This window comes from Sebastes umbrosus, chromosome 18 (genome assembly GCF_015220745.1).
Source record: "Sebastes umbrosus isolate fSebUmb1 chromosome 18, fSebUmb1.pri, whole genome shotgun sequence".
NCBI classification, from domain to species: domain Eukaryota; kingdom Metazoa; phylum Chordata; class Actinopteri; order Perciformes; family Sebastidae; genus Sebastes; species Sebastes umbrosus.
In genome coordinates this window covers 13,264,545-13,281,922 of record NC_051286.1, presented here as the reverse complement: position 1 = coordinate 13,281,922, position 17,378 = coordinate 13,264,545, and the positions used below count along the sequence as shown (strand labels likewise).

General features: G+C 37.2%; 1 protein-coding gene across 2 annotated transcripts; it reads right to left on the bottom strand.

Moving 5' to 3' along the window:
• Nucleotides 1-2,185: 2,185 nt before the first annotated feature.
• Nucleotides 2,186-16,968, bottom strand: cmtr1 (cap methyltransferase 1). Of its 2 annotated transcripts, none has more exons than XM_037751273.1 (24): nucleotides 16,503-16,968; nucleotides 13,314-13,427; nucleotides 12,708-12,859; nucleotides 12,343-12,501; nucleotides 12,034-12,126; nucleotides 11,843-11,914; nucleotides 10,910-11,004; nucleotides 10,508-10,580; nucleotides 10,223-10,421; nucleotides 9,682-9,800; nucleotides 9,403-9,499; nucleotides 9,097-9,229; nucleotides 7,732-7,911; nucleotides 7,594-7,650; nucleotides 7,427-7,484; nucleotides 7,232-7,300; nucleotides 6,817-6,948; nucleotides 5,669-5,794; nucleotides 5,351-5,442; nucleotides 5,152-5,220; nucleotides 4,776-4,823; nucleotides 4,551-4,663; nucleotides 3,615-3,723; nucleotides 2,186-3,448 (listed from the first exon to the last, which is right to left on the bottom strand). In XM_037751273.1, exons 2-24 carry the CDS (start codon nucleotides 13,420-13,422, stop codon nucleotides 3,313-3,315), a joined length of 2,490 nt encoding a protein of 829 aa, XP_037607201.1. In that variant the 5' UTR covers nucleotides 13,423-13,427; nucleotides 16,503-16,968; the 3' UTR covers nucleotides 2,186-3,312. The 2 variants fall into 2 exon arrangements, with proteins under 2 accessions (XP_037607201.1, XP_037607202.1); XM_037751274.1 differs by having other exon boundaries at nucleotides 16,737-16,968.
• Between the last annotated feature and the right edge of the window lie 410 nt (nucleotides 16,969-17,378).

Below are 17,378 nucleotides of genomic sequence, written 5' to 3'. Positions count from 1 at the left end.
TATACAAAAATTATAAAAATCATAATAGAGATATAAAAGATACAGAGTGAATGGGTGAACATAGTGTGTAGTCCGTCAATAAATAAATGTAGTATGTACAATAAATAAATGTAATATGTACATATGTGCTGTGTAACTGAAGTACGCTGACACACAATCTTTTAATTAATTATTTAAGGGAAACAAGAATAATGAAGAGAATTTCATTTTATTTATTTATTTATTTATTGATTGATTTATCCAAATAGTTTTTTTTTTTTTTCTGGCAGTTTACTGCTAGTGCTACACTCCATTCCAGTATGGGGCGGTAATGCACCTTTAAGATGGTTTGCCAACCGCCAATAAACATCATACTATGACTTTTTCGACATATTTTACTATGACTTTTTGTCATGAAATCTTTTTGGCATACTAAACTATGGCTTTTTTTTTGGTGAAATTATTTAAACATGACTTTTTTCCCTCAAATTTTTTGACATTTTGATTATGTTTTGATGGCACATTACACTGTGACATTTTATTTTTACATACTATACTGTGACTTTTATTACATACTATAATAAGTCTTTTTATGACATACTATACTATACAATTTCAATGACTTTTATAACGTACTATACTATGAATAGCATACTATGCTATATTTTTTATCACAAACTATACTATGACATTTTGTATGACATTTTTATGGCATACTGTAATATGACATTTTTTATCAATGACTTTTTATATGTTACAAAAATGACATCTTTTATGTCACAACTATATTTTCAATTTTATGGAATACTACTATGACATTTTTAAGGCATACTACATACATATACTATGACTTTTTTATAAGATACTATACCATGACATTTTATGACATACTATAATGTGACTTTTTTTATGACTACTACAACAATTACTACTACTAACTTTACTACAACTGCTACTACTACAACAACAATTACTAAAAATACTACTACATCTACAACAACAACAAATAGATTGATTTGATAGTTACCAAATGTTTGTTCCATGTGCTCCAGTTCTCTTCTCCTCCAGGCCCTTCGGTTAAAATGGAGAGTTTTCAGAAACTGCATGCCTTATTTCTCGCCTCAAATGTTTTTAGAAACACATTTTGTTGAACTATTTTCGTAATATAAGAGAAAGTATTTCATGGTAAGTTTACCTTGGATGGTTATGACATTATGGCTTATAATCAATATAATATAATATGGTCCAGAATTATTCCAGTAATCACAATATACCATAATGAAATGGGTTACAGGCCAAACGGTGATTAATTAGTTACTGTAGAATCTATCAATATATATCCACAAATCTTTAAATCATTGAGTAAACTGATATGCCATTACTAGCATCTTTCCACCTCCTAATATTAGATATGAAAATACAGTATTTAAGCAGTTGGTAATGTAAGGCAATGACAGAAATAAGAGCATCATGTGCTGTAAATTAAAACTGCATCAAAACTAATAGAGCTGATGCTGAATGATACACACGCAGAGATTAATTACCTTAATAAACCATATCTAAGCAAAAGAAAATATAGTATTCCAGTGTGGGAGTACAGGTTGGTTTCTGGGTCTCTATAGAAAATATAATGAAGTTGCAACAGTGGCCTCCACACAGCTTCATCCAGACACGAGTGATCATCACTCAGATCATAGTCTAAATCACTGGTTCCCAACCTGGCTTTTCAGGTTTCATTCATTTATGTGAAGAAAATTAAATTTAATTGTTATTTTTAAAGTTTTAATTATTATTTAAAATATAAAAAAAAACGATGAATTTGTCAAAAAAAGAAGCCTATTAAGTATGTATGATTGTTGAAAAAAAATGTAAATTAGATAATACAGACAGATTTGTATTAAAAGTTTTTTAAAAACAGGAAAACTCATCTCTGATGCAATATTCACAGGAAATAATCTGCTCAAAATTCATCCAAATCGCTCGTTTTACACAAACTTCCTGCAGTTATTGTGCTCACTATTTGGGTTAATTGTACAGATTATCAGTTTTTCTGTACTGCTATTGTTATGCAATAAATATAATGTGAAATATCCATAAAATATGTCACTTAGCCATGGGTCGTCAGGTTACTTAATGATTGAAAAGGGGCTCCTTAGGAGAAAAAAAGGTTGGGAACCACTGATCTGAATCAAATTTGACCAGGCAGTTGAAAGTTATTTCTGGGAAGAACATCTCCCATTTATTTACTACATTATAATTATTTACATCATAGGGATTGATAGCTAACTTATATGAAAAAAATAAGTCATTTGCAGTATTTAAGAAAAAACATAGTCCGGACAATAAGAGGCACAATCACAAAGAGGAGCCGGAGTAAAAACAACCTAAAACCTAAAAGGACGCCTTCCAAATGTTTAACCCACACACACACACACACACAAACAAACGTGTGACAGATCAGTTATGAATGGGGGAAAAAGCTGCTACATCTGTAACTGATATGAACGTTGAAACGATGGCGAGGATAAACCTGAACATGAATAACGTGTTTGTTGTATTTAGGCTTCAGCTACTGTTTTGCAGGAGTGACGACAAGGGGGCCATTTGGGGCGTAAGGGACTGGGTAAACAGATCCTGGTCTCTATGGAGATGAGGAGATGGGCAGTTGTAGAGCAAGGCAGGCGAGAATGTGTGTTTACAGATATGAATGCATAGTTTTGTAACTCTATCTAGCAATATCCAAATCGCAGATGCATCTCTCTCGTCATTGCTAATGTGATATATGCGCACCCACACCTGCACACACAAGCATTGTATGGACGAGGAACTGTAAAAACTTGTATCTACAGGGACATGCAATCCAATGAAGAGACCATGGCAACAGCTTTTTGTCTCCTTATTGTCCTATGAGGCGAGTCCTATTCATTACAATCCGTAGAGCCAAGGAGGGCAGTGGAAAAAGGCAGAAAGACAGAGTGGTTTGTCAAATGTTCGTTGCTTACACAGAGTCCAAATGTCACTGCAGGAAATAGCAGTGAACAATTCATCACATGAGCTTCAGAACTCCAGTTACAACCTGGTAATAATTTCTCTAAGCGACATAATATAGAGGACCTTGGCAATGGTTATAAAAGAGTTTGCTAATTGATATTTATCTGGGATTCATAAAAACTTATTTATTTGGCAGTATTTTATGAATCCCTCTTTTACTGTCAATAAATATCAATTAAGGCATTGTATAATAACCTTTTCTAAGGCTCTATATCCTCCACAAGTTAGTGCATTCTTTGTCTGTGGTTGTAGCTGTTGAAGCTCTGGGGCTCTGTGAGCGTTTCAGGGATGGTGCTTCTGGTGGACGAAGGACAAAACATCATCTTTGGACAGTTTTCCGGGGTCCATCCGCGTCTGAGAATCGTGAACTATCACGCCGTCCACCCAGGCCCAGAAGAGCCGCTCAGCGTGGCAAACACTGAGGACGAAGACAAAGAAAGCATACCGTTCATTACATTCATTTTATCTATCATCCCCACCGCAGAAATGACAATTTATCATCATTTATCATATCAATTTTCTGATTCAACTGATTAAATCAGGAACTTAATCAATACAATATGGGTAGAGAAGACGCTACATACTGGAAGGGGGCGGCAGCGTTGGGTGGCATCTCATAGGTGGAGTCCTTGGTGGTCTTATTATAGAAGAACTTCATCTTGGAGTTTTTGCTGTATGCCATCGTCCACGGCTCTGAGGGATGGAGAGGGAGGAGACAGAGATCATTTGCTCATTATTAATTGAAATGTAAGTTATTTAAAGGTAAAATTTGCCACCTTTTATGTAGATATCCAATCAGTGTTGATGGTAAATGGAGTTGATTGAAGCAATAAATTCCTCAGTGCATGCTGTTCTTACTAAATCCAGCGCCGTCATACGACGTGACAGTGACATAGTTGGATGCAAGGAAGACCTGCAGGCTATTTCAGATTGGATTTCTAGTGTCCGTCTCTGGTTAGCCAGGGGGCGAACTCTAGATGCCGCTCAAAGCAAAACTTCCTTGTTCTCTTTGCTTGTATAGCAAACTAGCTACGTTTCCAACAGCGAATTTGGCATCCCAAAATATGAGCACAGAGGATGTTATGGACGAGGATACATTTTACAGTGTTTTGGCTGACTTGGATATTCAGACGTATTTATTCGAGCCAGAGTATTTGGCTCGTGTGCAATGCATCCTGGTACATGTAGACACTGCTGGCACGACAGGAGGACTTCTAGGCAGAGACTAGAAACCCAACATGAAACAGCCTGTAGTTCTTCCTTGTCACTGTAACGTCAAATCATGACAGTGCTGTATGTAAGAAGAAGAACAGATTTTGCAGCAAACTCAGCTTTCTCTGTCACTGAGGAATTTATTGCTTTAACCACTACATCAACACTGATTGGACATCCACATAAAAGGTAGCAAATCTTCCCTTTAAGTATTTTGCCGACAGGACTGTTGACACGGTCAAAACAAGTTCAAGTTGCAAGAGAATTAAAGTGCCACTTTGTGACAATGAGCTGCAGCACAAACGTACCATTGACAGTCTTAACGATGTAAAGGCCGGTGGGAAGGAAGTGTCGGTCATCTCTGCCGGTGTAGGACAGACGTGGGACTCCTCCTGAACTCTTCGTCACCTTCATCTCTAGTCTGGATGAGGAAAAGAAGAAAAAATAGTAGAAAATCCTCAGCATTTAGTATATGAAACTCGGCCTGATATTTTATAGCTCATGTTGCCTATTGGACGGTCGTCCTGTCATACCGGACAAAGATTTTCTCCATTTCCTCCAGCCTGTAAACCTCCTTCACTCTGTATGGAAAATGACAGATGTTACATTTAAAATCCCCTCCAGACATGTTTTAAGATGTACAAAAATACTCTGCTTTGAATAATAATTTGTATCTGATTTTTTTTTTTTTCTCTCACAAATAAAGTTCAATCAACTAATTAAAACTTTTTAGAATTACATCCATTCTCAGTGTATGTGCACTGGAGACTTCAAGTTTCCACATCACATCTTGTTTAAGCTGCATATTGGTCCATGACTGGCCTCCAAACTCGTTGCGATGTCACAAAATCCTACTTGTATGCAATATTTGTCAGCATTCAAAACGGTTAAATTCCTTTAAATGAATACCTGATGGGGTTCATGTCTGGTCTGCTGGGTTTGGCCACTGCCTTCACAAACTTCTCAGCCATCTGGATCCTGGACATACAATGGGCATTATTTAATAAACTATAGAAAACTGGTATTAAAAAAGTACAAACAGGTCAATCTGATGATTAATAGTAAATTAATAAAAGTGTAAGAATCTATGACGAAGGTGACGTCCTACCGTTGGTTGAAGTGCTGATCTCTTACATCAGTGCCATTCAGTACTAGTGCATCCATTACGTGAACTGCGTTGATTCTCCGCTGAGCTTTTCCCTGAGGACCAAACATACTGTCTTTATACATGTTAAACAATAACCATGAGCAGCTAATAATGAACTTGTTCAGGTGTATTTCTAACAGGAGAAAATGATTAAGAAAGCATGACACAACAGAAGTACATAAAAACTTATTATTTCAACATTAACAGAAATGGAGCCAAGCTTAAAGAGATTGGGATACTTGCTCCCATATTTCATCTGTTTCCCGTCCCTCCTCTCACCTCGCCCTTCAGCTCTTGGACGATCTCCACACTCAGAAGTGTTTCTCTTGGCAGCTCCAGCTTGAAATTCTCCAGTTTCCTCCAGCGCACAGGCATCTTCCCATCCCAGGTGTATATCTGAGACTTCTACACAAGCCAAGTGGAAATGGGGAGGACAAATAAAGAGATGAAAACAGGTTCAATCACAGGCTACCATACTTTAAACGAAAGCAGTAAAGCCTCTCTGGTCACCACTATCTCTTTAAATAAAAAACATAACATCAGGGGTGAATAGATTAGCCTGTCAGCTCTGCATTTTAATCTGTTCTAGAAGAAAAGGAAACAATCTTACAAAGAAAAATAGCTGAATTTGATGATACTGGCCTGGGTGCTCCATTACTGTGTGTAATAATGCATACAGTATATGAGCTGCTATCTGATATAAAAAAAATATATATATCTACTGGGTACAAAAAGAGGATTGTGCAAGTTGTATGAAAAACACATCACTACAGTGCAGTAAGATAAAACAAGTTCAAGACCTACATTTTTTTTGAGTATCTTCAAATGCTTCATATCCCTAAAATCTCATAATAATTGATAAAAGTATTGAAATTGTGTGATAAGTAAAAAAAAAATTAAAAAAATTGATGTTTTTCATAAAATGTTACTAAATAAACACACAAAACATATTAATCCAAAAGATTTCTAGATGTAGAAACGTGAACAAAATATTTCGTAACACTCTATAAGTTATTTGAACTATGCACATTAATTCGTTTTTGAGATATGCTCATTTTTATGAGCAGATTGAGTGCAAAGACTACTACTAACGTGATGAGACAAAAGTCAGAAGCCTTAAATTTCTGCTGAAAAAAAATTAATGATCTCGCTATTATGGTTTTCATTTTAGAAAGATTTAAACAAGATCATGCAAACAACAATCTCTCGCAGCCATTACGGGGCAAAACACCATGTGTTGTCACCCCGCTTTGTATTGCGTGTAATGTAGCGTAATGACGTCATCACGAGTGTACAATCTGATGACGCCTTAGCTTTCCACTGCAAAGAGAATGAATGCTCTAGTTATTATGTTTTGTTATTTATTTTAGATTGATTTAAACAAGATCATGCAAACAACAATCCGTTTTTAAAGGGTTAAGACTCACCCCCAGCGCGAGAAGGAAGATCTGCTCTCCACCTCCCACAATGCACCTGTGGTCCAGGATATGACGCAACTTCTCGATGGTAGTGGAGTTGAGAGGTGTGAGCTTAGACTGGAACAACTCCGCATCTGAGTTCTGAGGTGCAACAGAGACACAGATATGGAGACACATTTAACATTTTAAACCAGCCCATCTGTAACGGGGTTTCTCATTACTGGAATTGGACGGATCAACTAAATAGATATTTGTTTTTAAATTACAAAAATCTCAACCTCTGGGAAATGCGGTTTAGGATTTACCAAAGTGCACACAGATGCTTATTTTTTTTATTTTACTTTCATTATTAATGACTGGAATTCTCTGACACTTATCAGATTTATTTCCAGTAGTTTCTTTAATCCCAGATTTATTAACTGACCTTAATCAGTTCGTAGAATTTTGACTTTGGGTCTGAGGAAGCAGGAGTGACTCTGGCCTTGTCTGGGACCTGGGAATAGACATACAATGTATTTAGGAGTGGAATAACAGAATAAAACTGCTTTATTCAACAACTCTTTTCTTTCTATTAGTTCTGTTTAAGTCCAACTTCATGTGTCACAGTTTCTCCACTCACCCCCCACAGTTTCAGACACTCCTTCCTAACGGCTGCTTGCCTCGGCTCTGAAAGGGTCCTAGAGAAACAAACGTCACACAGTCAGTTGCATACATAAACACCATCACACATGGTTATACTGCAATAGAGATAAATGCACATAGATGAGTAGAAGAAAGGCTACTCACTGTTCTACGACATAGGCGTGGATCTTAGCCAAAGCCTTGATCTGGACTACACAGAGGCTGCAGAGGGAGTTAATTCTGTCACTCAGTTTGAAATGAAAAGATTATGAGTATGACTTTGTGACTATCGTATGTCTCTACCTCTCATTGGAGTTGACCATAAACGGGTAGAAGTCGGCGTCTTCCTTGATGATGCTCAGGGGAACCACTTCTGTGACGTCTTTGTCAGTGTTCCTCAGCAGGTTCAGTTTCAGGTTGACTCTGAACATGTATTCCCTGACGGCGTCTGAGCCGGGCTTCAGACCACGACACACTATGTACCTGCGGATGGCAGCGACCAGGAAGAGTTTAACAGATGCAAGAAGTTTCTCTACAAATTCTCTCTTATTAGTCTAAGTCGAAACTTGGATCCATAGCAGAGAGACTGTCCCATTTCCTCTAAATGAGACGCTACACACTTAACCTTTCTGCCTAAACTTAATTGTAATTTTGAGTATGGTTACTTGTGAATAAATACTTCCTTTCACACACAGGAAGTGACAAATCCAAATCTGAGAGCAAATATAACATTTTCTTCTAGAGCTGGGACTCTGGTTATGGCTGAACTTTAAAAGTGAAACCAAACATCTGGCATCCAGACGTTTTTCCCAGTATTTCACAATTCGTTTTTTTGTCTGCACAGCCACATTGTGTGTTAAAAACACCCCAGTGAGGCTAAATGAACTAGTGAAGATTCTGAGGGAATGTCTAACATGATGTGTTGAAGACCGAGTCAAATATGCCTCAATGGCACATCATGTGGTCATGTGGCATACTAAGTTTTCTACTACTTTCTGTGCGTTCCAATTCCCATACTACTATACTATTTAGTATGCCAGACAAATATTTAGTATGTCCCAATACATAGTATATCAAATGCAGTATGCCAAAAAATACCAGAATGTCCAACTACACCCGATCGCATTTTGCAGTATCCAAGCCAGCATGCTTTTCTGGCTATTCTGACCCACAATCCTCTGCGCAGCAGATATATGAGCAAGAGAGTCAAAGTTCAATGCTTAATGTTATGACGAAGGAGTATGTCTCAATTGTATGCATACTGCATACAACAGTAGTTCATTTATAAGGGCAGCTGCGGTATGTACTAAAAGTAAAAAAGAAAAAGTATATGATTTGGAACACAGCCTTTATGTTGCTGCCACTTAGTTTTTCCCTTCAGCACTAAAATAATAAAATAAAACAAAGTGGCACTGTGGCAGGGTTCCTGATCTATTCATGATCTGTTACCTGAACAAAAATCCAGATATTTGTTTAAAAAATGTGAGTTATTCAAAGCTTAAAAGAATATTTGGGAGAACATGCAGATGTTACAAAAGTTGTGTGTATTGTAGTCTTGCTGCCACTTGGTGTCGACAATGTTTACTTTAGTACTTAAGTACTTTAGTAACCAACTCCACACAGATCTTCTTGCACATACTGTACATTTACACACAGACACGGCCCCACCTCTCAGAGTTGGCAGGCCTGCTGGTGATGGGTTTGAAGAGAGAGATCCTGTCGAAGCAGAGGTAGAGCAGGTAGACCATACCCACACTGAAAGGAGTGAAGAGGTCAAAAGTCTTACAGACAAAGTGACCACCTGGAGATGACAAAAGGTGGAGCTATCATTTAATCAAGACTGAACAGAAATGTTTTCATTAGTTTCACAGAGTTTTTAGGAAATTTAGAAACACCAAGAGCTGTCCACTTCGCCAGGAGAGGAATGCAGTCTAACTAGGTGACTCATCCATTCATGTGCATGTATACACATACCAGTCCTGAGTGTAGAGAGAGCAGTGAGGAACTGACAGAGCAGCAACTGTTTGCTCAGGATCTCCTGGATGTTTTCCTGGCCTTCCACAGAGAAACCCTACCGGAGACAAACCAAAAGTGATCCAATCAATGAACAAAAAGTTGAAAATATCAGTCCAACCCACCCGGAGCAGGAATCTGTGATCTCATCTTCTGTTTGATATTTACATTTTAGATGCAGAACAGTGGTTTTGCAGTAAAAAAAAGAAAAGAAAAAAAGGATATGTGAAAGAGTCTCACCCCATCTGCCATCAGGAAGTGCAGCCCTCTTCTCTCTGTACTCTCCAGGACAAAGTTTCGGAAGGCAGTCATGTTCTCTGGCCGAGTGATGTCTCCGTCCCCATGCACCCCTCCCTCACCTGCAACACATAGAGGTCAAGCTTTCACCGATTCATCTAGAGCTGCAACGATTAATCGATTAGTTGTCAACTTTTAAATCAATCACCAACTCTTTTGGTAATCGATTTAATTAGTCTGCGTAATTTTTCAAGAAAAAAAGAGTCAAAATTCTGATTCCAGTTTCTTAAATGTGAATATTTCCTGGTTTCTTTACTCCTCTATGATAGTAAACTGAATATCTTTGAGTTGTGGACAAAACAAGACATTTCAGGACGTCATTGTGGAAACACTGATTGAAATTTTTCACCATTTTCTAACATTTTCTAGACCAAACGACAAATTACTCGTCAATGAAAATAATCGTTAGTTGCAGCCTTAGAATCATCCATCACCGGAGACGAGACCCGTTTCTGTTCTCCCCCTGAACGTGATGTGTGCGTACCATAGTAAGGCTCAAACAGCTCACTCGGCGCTGCGTAGAAATCTTCCAGTTTGAAATCACAGGGTCCTTTCAGCGTCATGCCAAACCCCTTGGCATGCCAACGCCTCCTCCACAGTATGTACTCCGAAAAGCCTCCAGGCCCCGCACAGACGTCCCCGAAGTAAAGAAGTTCGCCCTCACGGTCCTTTGTCAGAGGTTTCTACACAACGAGAGAGGTTTATCTCACTGTCTGTTTATAATGGAACAAAAGTTCAGTGAAGCACATATCAGCTGTTACCAACCCACCCCTTGTGAATCCTTTGGATTGGTGAACATTTGGTCGAAGCAATGGTCGATGTTGGACATTTTCATAGCTGCTCTAAATACAGAAAGAACACAATACAACTTGTTATTGTCTTTAAAGGGTTGACACACCACAGAGCACTATTCAATCCATGTTCAAATTTAAAGTAAACAGCTGGAATCTATTTATATGATTTCATTTTCACAGAATTTATAAAATGTGAATCAACACACACGTAGCCACGTTTAACTTTTGCCATCATTCAAAAGCAGCCATTAACAAGTTTTTTTTTTGTTTTTTTTTAAATATGTGTAATAGAAATTAATTTAAATAAAACCTGAATGACATATAAAATATCATCAACATTGATAATGTTTCAACCCTGTTGTTAACTAAAGACTGACCTGTTGAGGAAGATACCTCCTCTGATTGTCTCGTAGGGGTTGGAGCGTGTCCGTGCTCTCCTCATCTCCTCGCCCTCCAGGTTATCAAATACTGTCTGAACATCAAACGGACACAGTGGTTAAACAACTCAGGAATATCACAGTATTATGATTTGGTTCCATCCACTGTATACTTACATAAGTAGGCTATAGTAACCTTTAGACCAAGATAGGGTTTTAGCGTTTATTACTTGATTATATTTTCTATTAATAATCTGAATCTCCAAAGTACCTAAAGTTATGAAATATATGTAGTGGATTAAAAAGTACAATATTTCCCTCTGAGATGTATCCTAGTGGAGTAGTAGCAGAAAATAGAAATACTCAAATACAAGTACTTCAAAAATGTAGCCTACTTAATTACAGTACTTAGTTACATTCCACCATTGTTAATTTAAATACATTTAATAACTGTTTTACCAACTCTAGTCAATAAAGTTGTGAAGTATTCTGTTTCTACTCAATACTAATACTAATTACGAACAACTAATAATAACTTTAACATCACAAATCATAATTAATCTGGAAAGTAAACAGTTTTTGTGGTACACATTTCAATTTGTAAATGATTAAGACATGTACTTTGAATGTAAATAAGATGCCGGAGATCATTGAAAAAAGCTTGTTGTTGCTTGTAGAGCCCCTCACATAACAAATCCCAATTTAACCCCTGCTCACATGTAACATTCTCACTAAGTCGAGTAGAGCGTCACCGGGCTTGTGAGTCTGAAACTGGCAATGGTCTTTCTGCAGGGTAAATGCCTTCTAGCTAACTGCCACCTCTGTTTCCTGAACATTAAATACTGCGGAAGCATTTAAATATAGATTCTGTTATTTTATGTTTATGTGAAAAATAAAAAAAGGGGTTAAAATGAAAGAGAAATTATAACTCACCTTGCACCTTAGAAGAGTGTGCAGGAGATCTTCAGTGCAAAACTCTGTCTCATCCTCAATTTTAAGTTTTCTCTGTAAGCAGTCAAGAATAAGACTTTTAAAAACAAAATGTATACATATGAGGCAAAAGATATTTGCCTGAGTGAACACTGTGTACGATCTAAGTGAGAGTCTGAAGTGTTTGTATTTACGTCTCCCAGTTTCATCCAGTCCCTCAGCTCATCTGAATCTGGATTCTCTGTGGTGCATTCTGGGAACCAGTCTACTTTCTGTTCGGCAGTGGGCTGGACAGACGAACAGAAAAAGAGACAAAGGGAGAATATAATAGAGATGGGAAACAGATCATGTCAACAGGTCATAATGATGTAAAAAAAAATAGTTCTGAGGAGTGAAAAAAAAAAATTGTAAAACACAACTGATAGTTCAATAATAGACATTTCACATAATGTACAGAAAACGCCACTGAAAGCATTACATGGTTATTATTTAATTCTGTGTACCTCTGGTTCATCCCGCCAGTCAACATTGAGCTCCCCCTGAAAGCCCTGCAGTGTGAGACCGAGACCCCTTCGCCCTCGCTGGGTAGAGGCCTCCACAATCTCTTTGCGTCCCTGGCCAAGCTTCCCCAGACCTTCACCCGCACGGAAACCCATCTTGGCCTAAAGGTGTAACAAGTAGGAGAGAATAAGGGAGTTAAGAAAAGACAGAAAACGCTGTGTTTCTTCTGAATACTTTGCAAAAAATAAACTACAAATGTCCTAATCTATCTAAGAAGCTTACATGTACAATCCAAAATTCTGCAACACAGTCTCTGAGACAGTCAACTGTTAAATATCTAGTGTTAGTGCCGGTTTCAATACATTACCATGAGTTTCTGTGACACAGTGTTGTACATAGAGAAATCATTGGAGGCCTGTGAGGGGTCAGCGTCTTGGTCATCCAAGGATGATATGGAGGGCATGGAGAATCCCGGTCTTTGATCCTCCTGGTCACTGAGGGAATCATTTTGGCTAGAGTCTAGACAGGACAAAACCACAGACACACAGGTTCAAACCATTCATGTAGAAACAGGAGAAGGCAGAGACACCAAAAAAAACAAACAAAAGGATCATCATGCTCGTCTAATCACTCTTCAGCATTGCGATCTTGTGCTGAGCTGAATTCTAAAATGAGTCAAAACCACAACCTCTTCCTAACTGGACGCGATGCGAACGAGCAAACATCAGATTGTTTCAGTTTTTCCCAATGAAGATATCCTAAACTGCTCCATGCGTCAGCAAACAGGCTTAGTGACGTGTCACTTGTTTGAAAAAAAACTGACATAAATCAATCACTCTCTCTATGCAATAGAGTGACATCGCTCGTAGTATATCTGGACAAATTTCCACGCTACACTCGGCAGAGTTTGCTCGCTTGCTCGCTGTATGTTAGAAAGAGGTGTTAGGGTCTCTTCTGGGATTCGACTATGTACCTTGTCTGGATAATTGCGACTCTTCATCTGAGCTGCTGTCTGCTCTGTCATCACGAGGCCTCTTTGTCGCCTGCGGTGGTGCTGACGCTGCTTCAGCTCTTCTCTTCATGGTGGCTGAAACAGAGCACAGAGGATATTATAATATGAATAAGATACTCTGGCTGATGATGAGGGGCAACAGCACACAGAGGATACAGGAGAAGACGAATGACTGTGACAGAAATACCTAACCATGGATTAAGGTAATTTTAAACAAAATTAAATGGAACAGAGGAGCAGAATCTCACTCCATGTACATGTCAAGAAAACAACAAAGGCGGACTCAACCACAACAGCAAGTATGACAATGATGCATGTATGAGGCTGCCAAAAGCATTGTGACAGTGCTGAAGGTTTAACAATTAGTTAATTAGTTGATTAATGAATACCGTATGCATACAGTGCAATTTATTTTAAGTAAAAATGCCAAACATTTGCTGACTACAGCTTTACAGGAGAACATTTTCTTATTTTTCTTCATTTTATTATTGTATTAATGTTTTTTTTAAACTGTAGGCTGTTAAATGTTGCCATTTGCCATTTACAAAATAACAAATAAAACGGTTGAGAATGAAAATAACTGTCAGTTGCAGCTGTAATGGCTGCCTGCTGCATGGTTAGCCATGCATTGATTTACATATGCTCTCTTGCATATGAATGCGCAACATACAATATATGGTGTGTGTATGAAGACAACTCATAAATGTTTTGGTCTAAATAGAGCAAAGTAGAAAAAGTGCAAACTCGCTTTGTTCTTTGCTGTTTTTTGTTTTTTTTGGTTGAATAAAAGAAGAGGATTTAATTCTAAAGTTTCCAGAGTATATTTTTTCTACTCTGCAGTCCCAAAAAAGATGTAAAAAATAATAACCTGCCTGTAATCACAGGCCTGGATAAGTACCATAAGTACCAAATGAAAAATGGCAACTTCATGATTTTACGGATGCAGACAGTTTTAGTTTTCTTTTGCCTTAAAGGTTCCACTTTTACAAAATAAACAAATCAAACAGTTGAGAATAAAATAAACTTCTACAACAGCTGCCTGGTGCATGGTTAGTTAGTGCATGCACTGAATTACATATGCATGCTCGACATATAATATACAGTGTGTGTGTATGAAGACAACTCATAAATGTTTGGTCTAAATAGAGCAAAGTAGGAAAAAGTGCAAACTGACTTTTTTTCTGGGGTCGAAAAAAGGGGAATTTGAGAAATGTAGAAATCCCCAGGCAAGCACAGTGAAATACATGTATGTTAAGGTGTTAGGTGACTTTTATTTCTGCTGTGATATCAGATGTAGCTTAAGTAAAAGCAGCTCTTCCATCAAAAATGTATATCATTCATCAAATTCAATAAACAAATCAAACAAGTTGAGAATAAAATAAACTTCTACAACAACAGCTGCAAAAGCTGCCTGGTGCATGGTAAGCAATGCACTGACTCACATGTGCATGCTCAATATATAATATACAGTGTGTGTATGATAACAACTCATAAATGTTAGTAGGAAAAATGCAAACTGGCTTTTTTTCTGGGGTCGAAAAAAGGGAATTTGAGAAATATAGAAATCCCCAGGCATGCACAATGAAATACATGTATGTTAAGGTGTTAGGTGACTTTTATTTCTGCTGTGATATCAGATGTAGCTTAAGTAAAAGCAGCTCTTCCATCAAAAATGTATATCATTCATCAAACTCAAATTCAATCAAAAAGAAATTGAGAATAAAATTAACTTCTACAACAACAGCTGCAATGGCTGCCTGGTGCATGGTAAGCAATGCACTGACTCACATGTGCATGCTCAATATATAATATACAGTGTGTGTATGATAACAACTCATAAATGTTAGTAGGAAAGTGCAAACTGACTTTTTTTCTGGGGTCGAAAAAAGGGAATTTGAGAAATATAGAAATCCCCAGGCATGCACAATAAAATACATGTATGTTAAGGTGTTAGGTGACTTTTATTTCTGCTGTGATATCAGATGTAGCTTAAGTAAAAGCAGCTCTTCCATCAAAAATGTATATCATTCATCAAACTCAAATTCAATCAAAAACAAATTGAGAATAAAATAAACTTCTACAACAACAGCTGCAAAAGCTGCCTGGTGCATGGTAAGCAATGCACTGACTCACATGTGCATGCTCAATATATAATATACAGTGTGTGTATGATAAAAGCTCATAAATGTTAGTAGGAAAGTGCAAACTGACTTTTTTTCTGGGGTCGAAAAAAGGGGAATTTGAGAAATATAGAAATCCCCAGGCATGCACAATGAAATACATGTATGTTAAGGTGTTAGGTGACTTTTATTTCTGCTGTGATATCAGATGTAGCTTAAGTAAAAGCAGCTCTTCCATCAAAAATGTATATCATTCATCAAACTCAAATTCAATCAAAAACAAATTGAGAATAAAATAAACTTCTACAACAACAGATGCAATGGCTGCCTGGTGCATGGTAAGCAATGCACTGACTCACATGTGCATGCTCAATATATAATATACAGTGTGTGTATGATAAAAACTCATAAATGTTAGTAGGAAAAATGCAAACTGGCTTTTTTTCTGGGGTTGAAGAAAGGAATTTGAGAAATGTAGAAGCACAGTGAAATACATGTATGTTTAGGTGTTAGGTGACTTTGTCTCTGTCATAAATAATGCATCAAAAATGTATATTATCAAGTCTTCAAATTAACCACCATATAAAAAGCTCGTTTTGGTAATCTTGGACATCTAACTTAGTCCCAGTAAGCTCCTTTTATGTGCAGTTTTAGTGCACTTTAATGCACTGACTTACATATGCATGCTTGACACATAATATACAGTCTATGAAGACAACTCATACATGTTTGGTGCAAAGTAGAAAAAGTGCAAACTTGCATTTTTCAGGGTGCCAAAAAATAAATTTGAGAAATGTAGAAATAGGCAAGCACAATGAAATACATGCATGTTTAAGTGTTGGTGACTTTATTCCAAATATAGCTTAAATAAAAGCAGCTCTTCCATCAAACATGTATATTATCAAGTCTTCACATTAACCAGCAGCTTGTTTGGTAATCTTAGGACATCTAATTTACTCCCATTTAGCGCCTTTTATGCACTAATATAACAAGAACTTGACAATGTTATGCACTGAACATGAAGAGTTACCTCTGTGTGGGTATGTTGCAGCTTAGCAGCAGTCAGCTATCAAAGTTTGGTAAAGTCGGCCCATGCCACTCTCTCTCCCTCCAAGATATCTAGATATCCTTGCAGGTAAATCCAGCTGTGTCAAAGTAAACAGACTAGTCTGGTTGGTGTCAGTCAGTGAGGCTGTTCTCGGTGTTTTCTGTGAAACGAAACTGCGCAGCTGCTGTAGTAGTTAGCAGCTTTAGCTTTGTTTACCAGCTCAGAGGAACAAACTTCACTCTTCCGTGCAGCGACACTGCAGCGACAACACGTTAGTTCCGCATGTGTTTGGAGGTTTCCCCGGTTGTATTTTGTCTTTGCATGGACACTTTTGATGTAAAGACTGTGTATTGTTTAAGTTTTGCATTAGCCCGCGGTCTGTTTTCACAGATTTCAGAGGTCCTTCCTTCTCGGACGACGAACACGCAGTGATGAGGTTGATGACGTAATGACGAGTGTCTATACAAGTGCCTGTGTTGTTTTTTTGTTGTTAGAGTGGAACAGGAGGTTGTGCTGAAACTAAATAAAATAAATTAATGAAAAAATAAATTAAAATTAAAATTAAATAAATAAAAATAATAATAATAATAATGAGGAAAACTATAGATTCTTTTAACTAAATCAGTTTCTCTTAAAAACTGAATAATTTCACAGTATATATTATCTGCTATATTCCCCAATAGACCTGACAATGAAACAAAATAAAATGAAATAAAATAAAATGAAATAATAATAATAAATAATAATAATAATAATAATAATAATAATAATAATAATAATAATAATAATAATAATGATGAGGAAAACTATAGATTATTTTAACTAAATCAGTTTCTCTTAAAAACTGAATAATTTCAC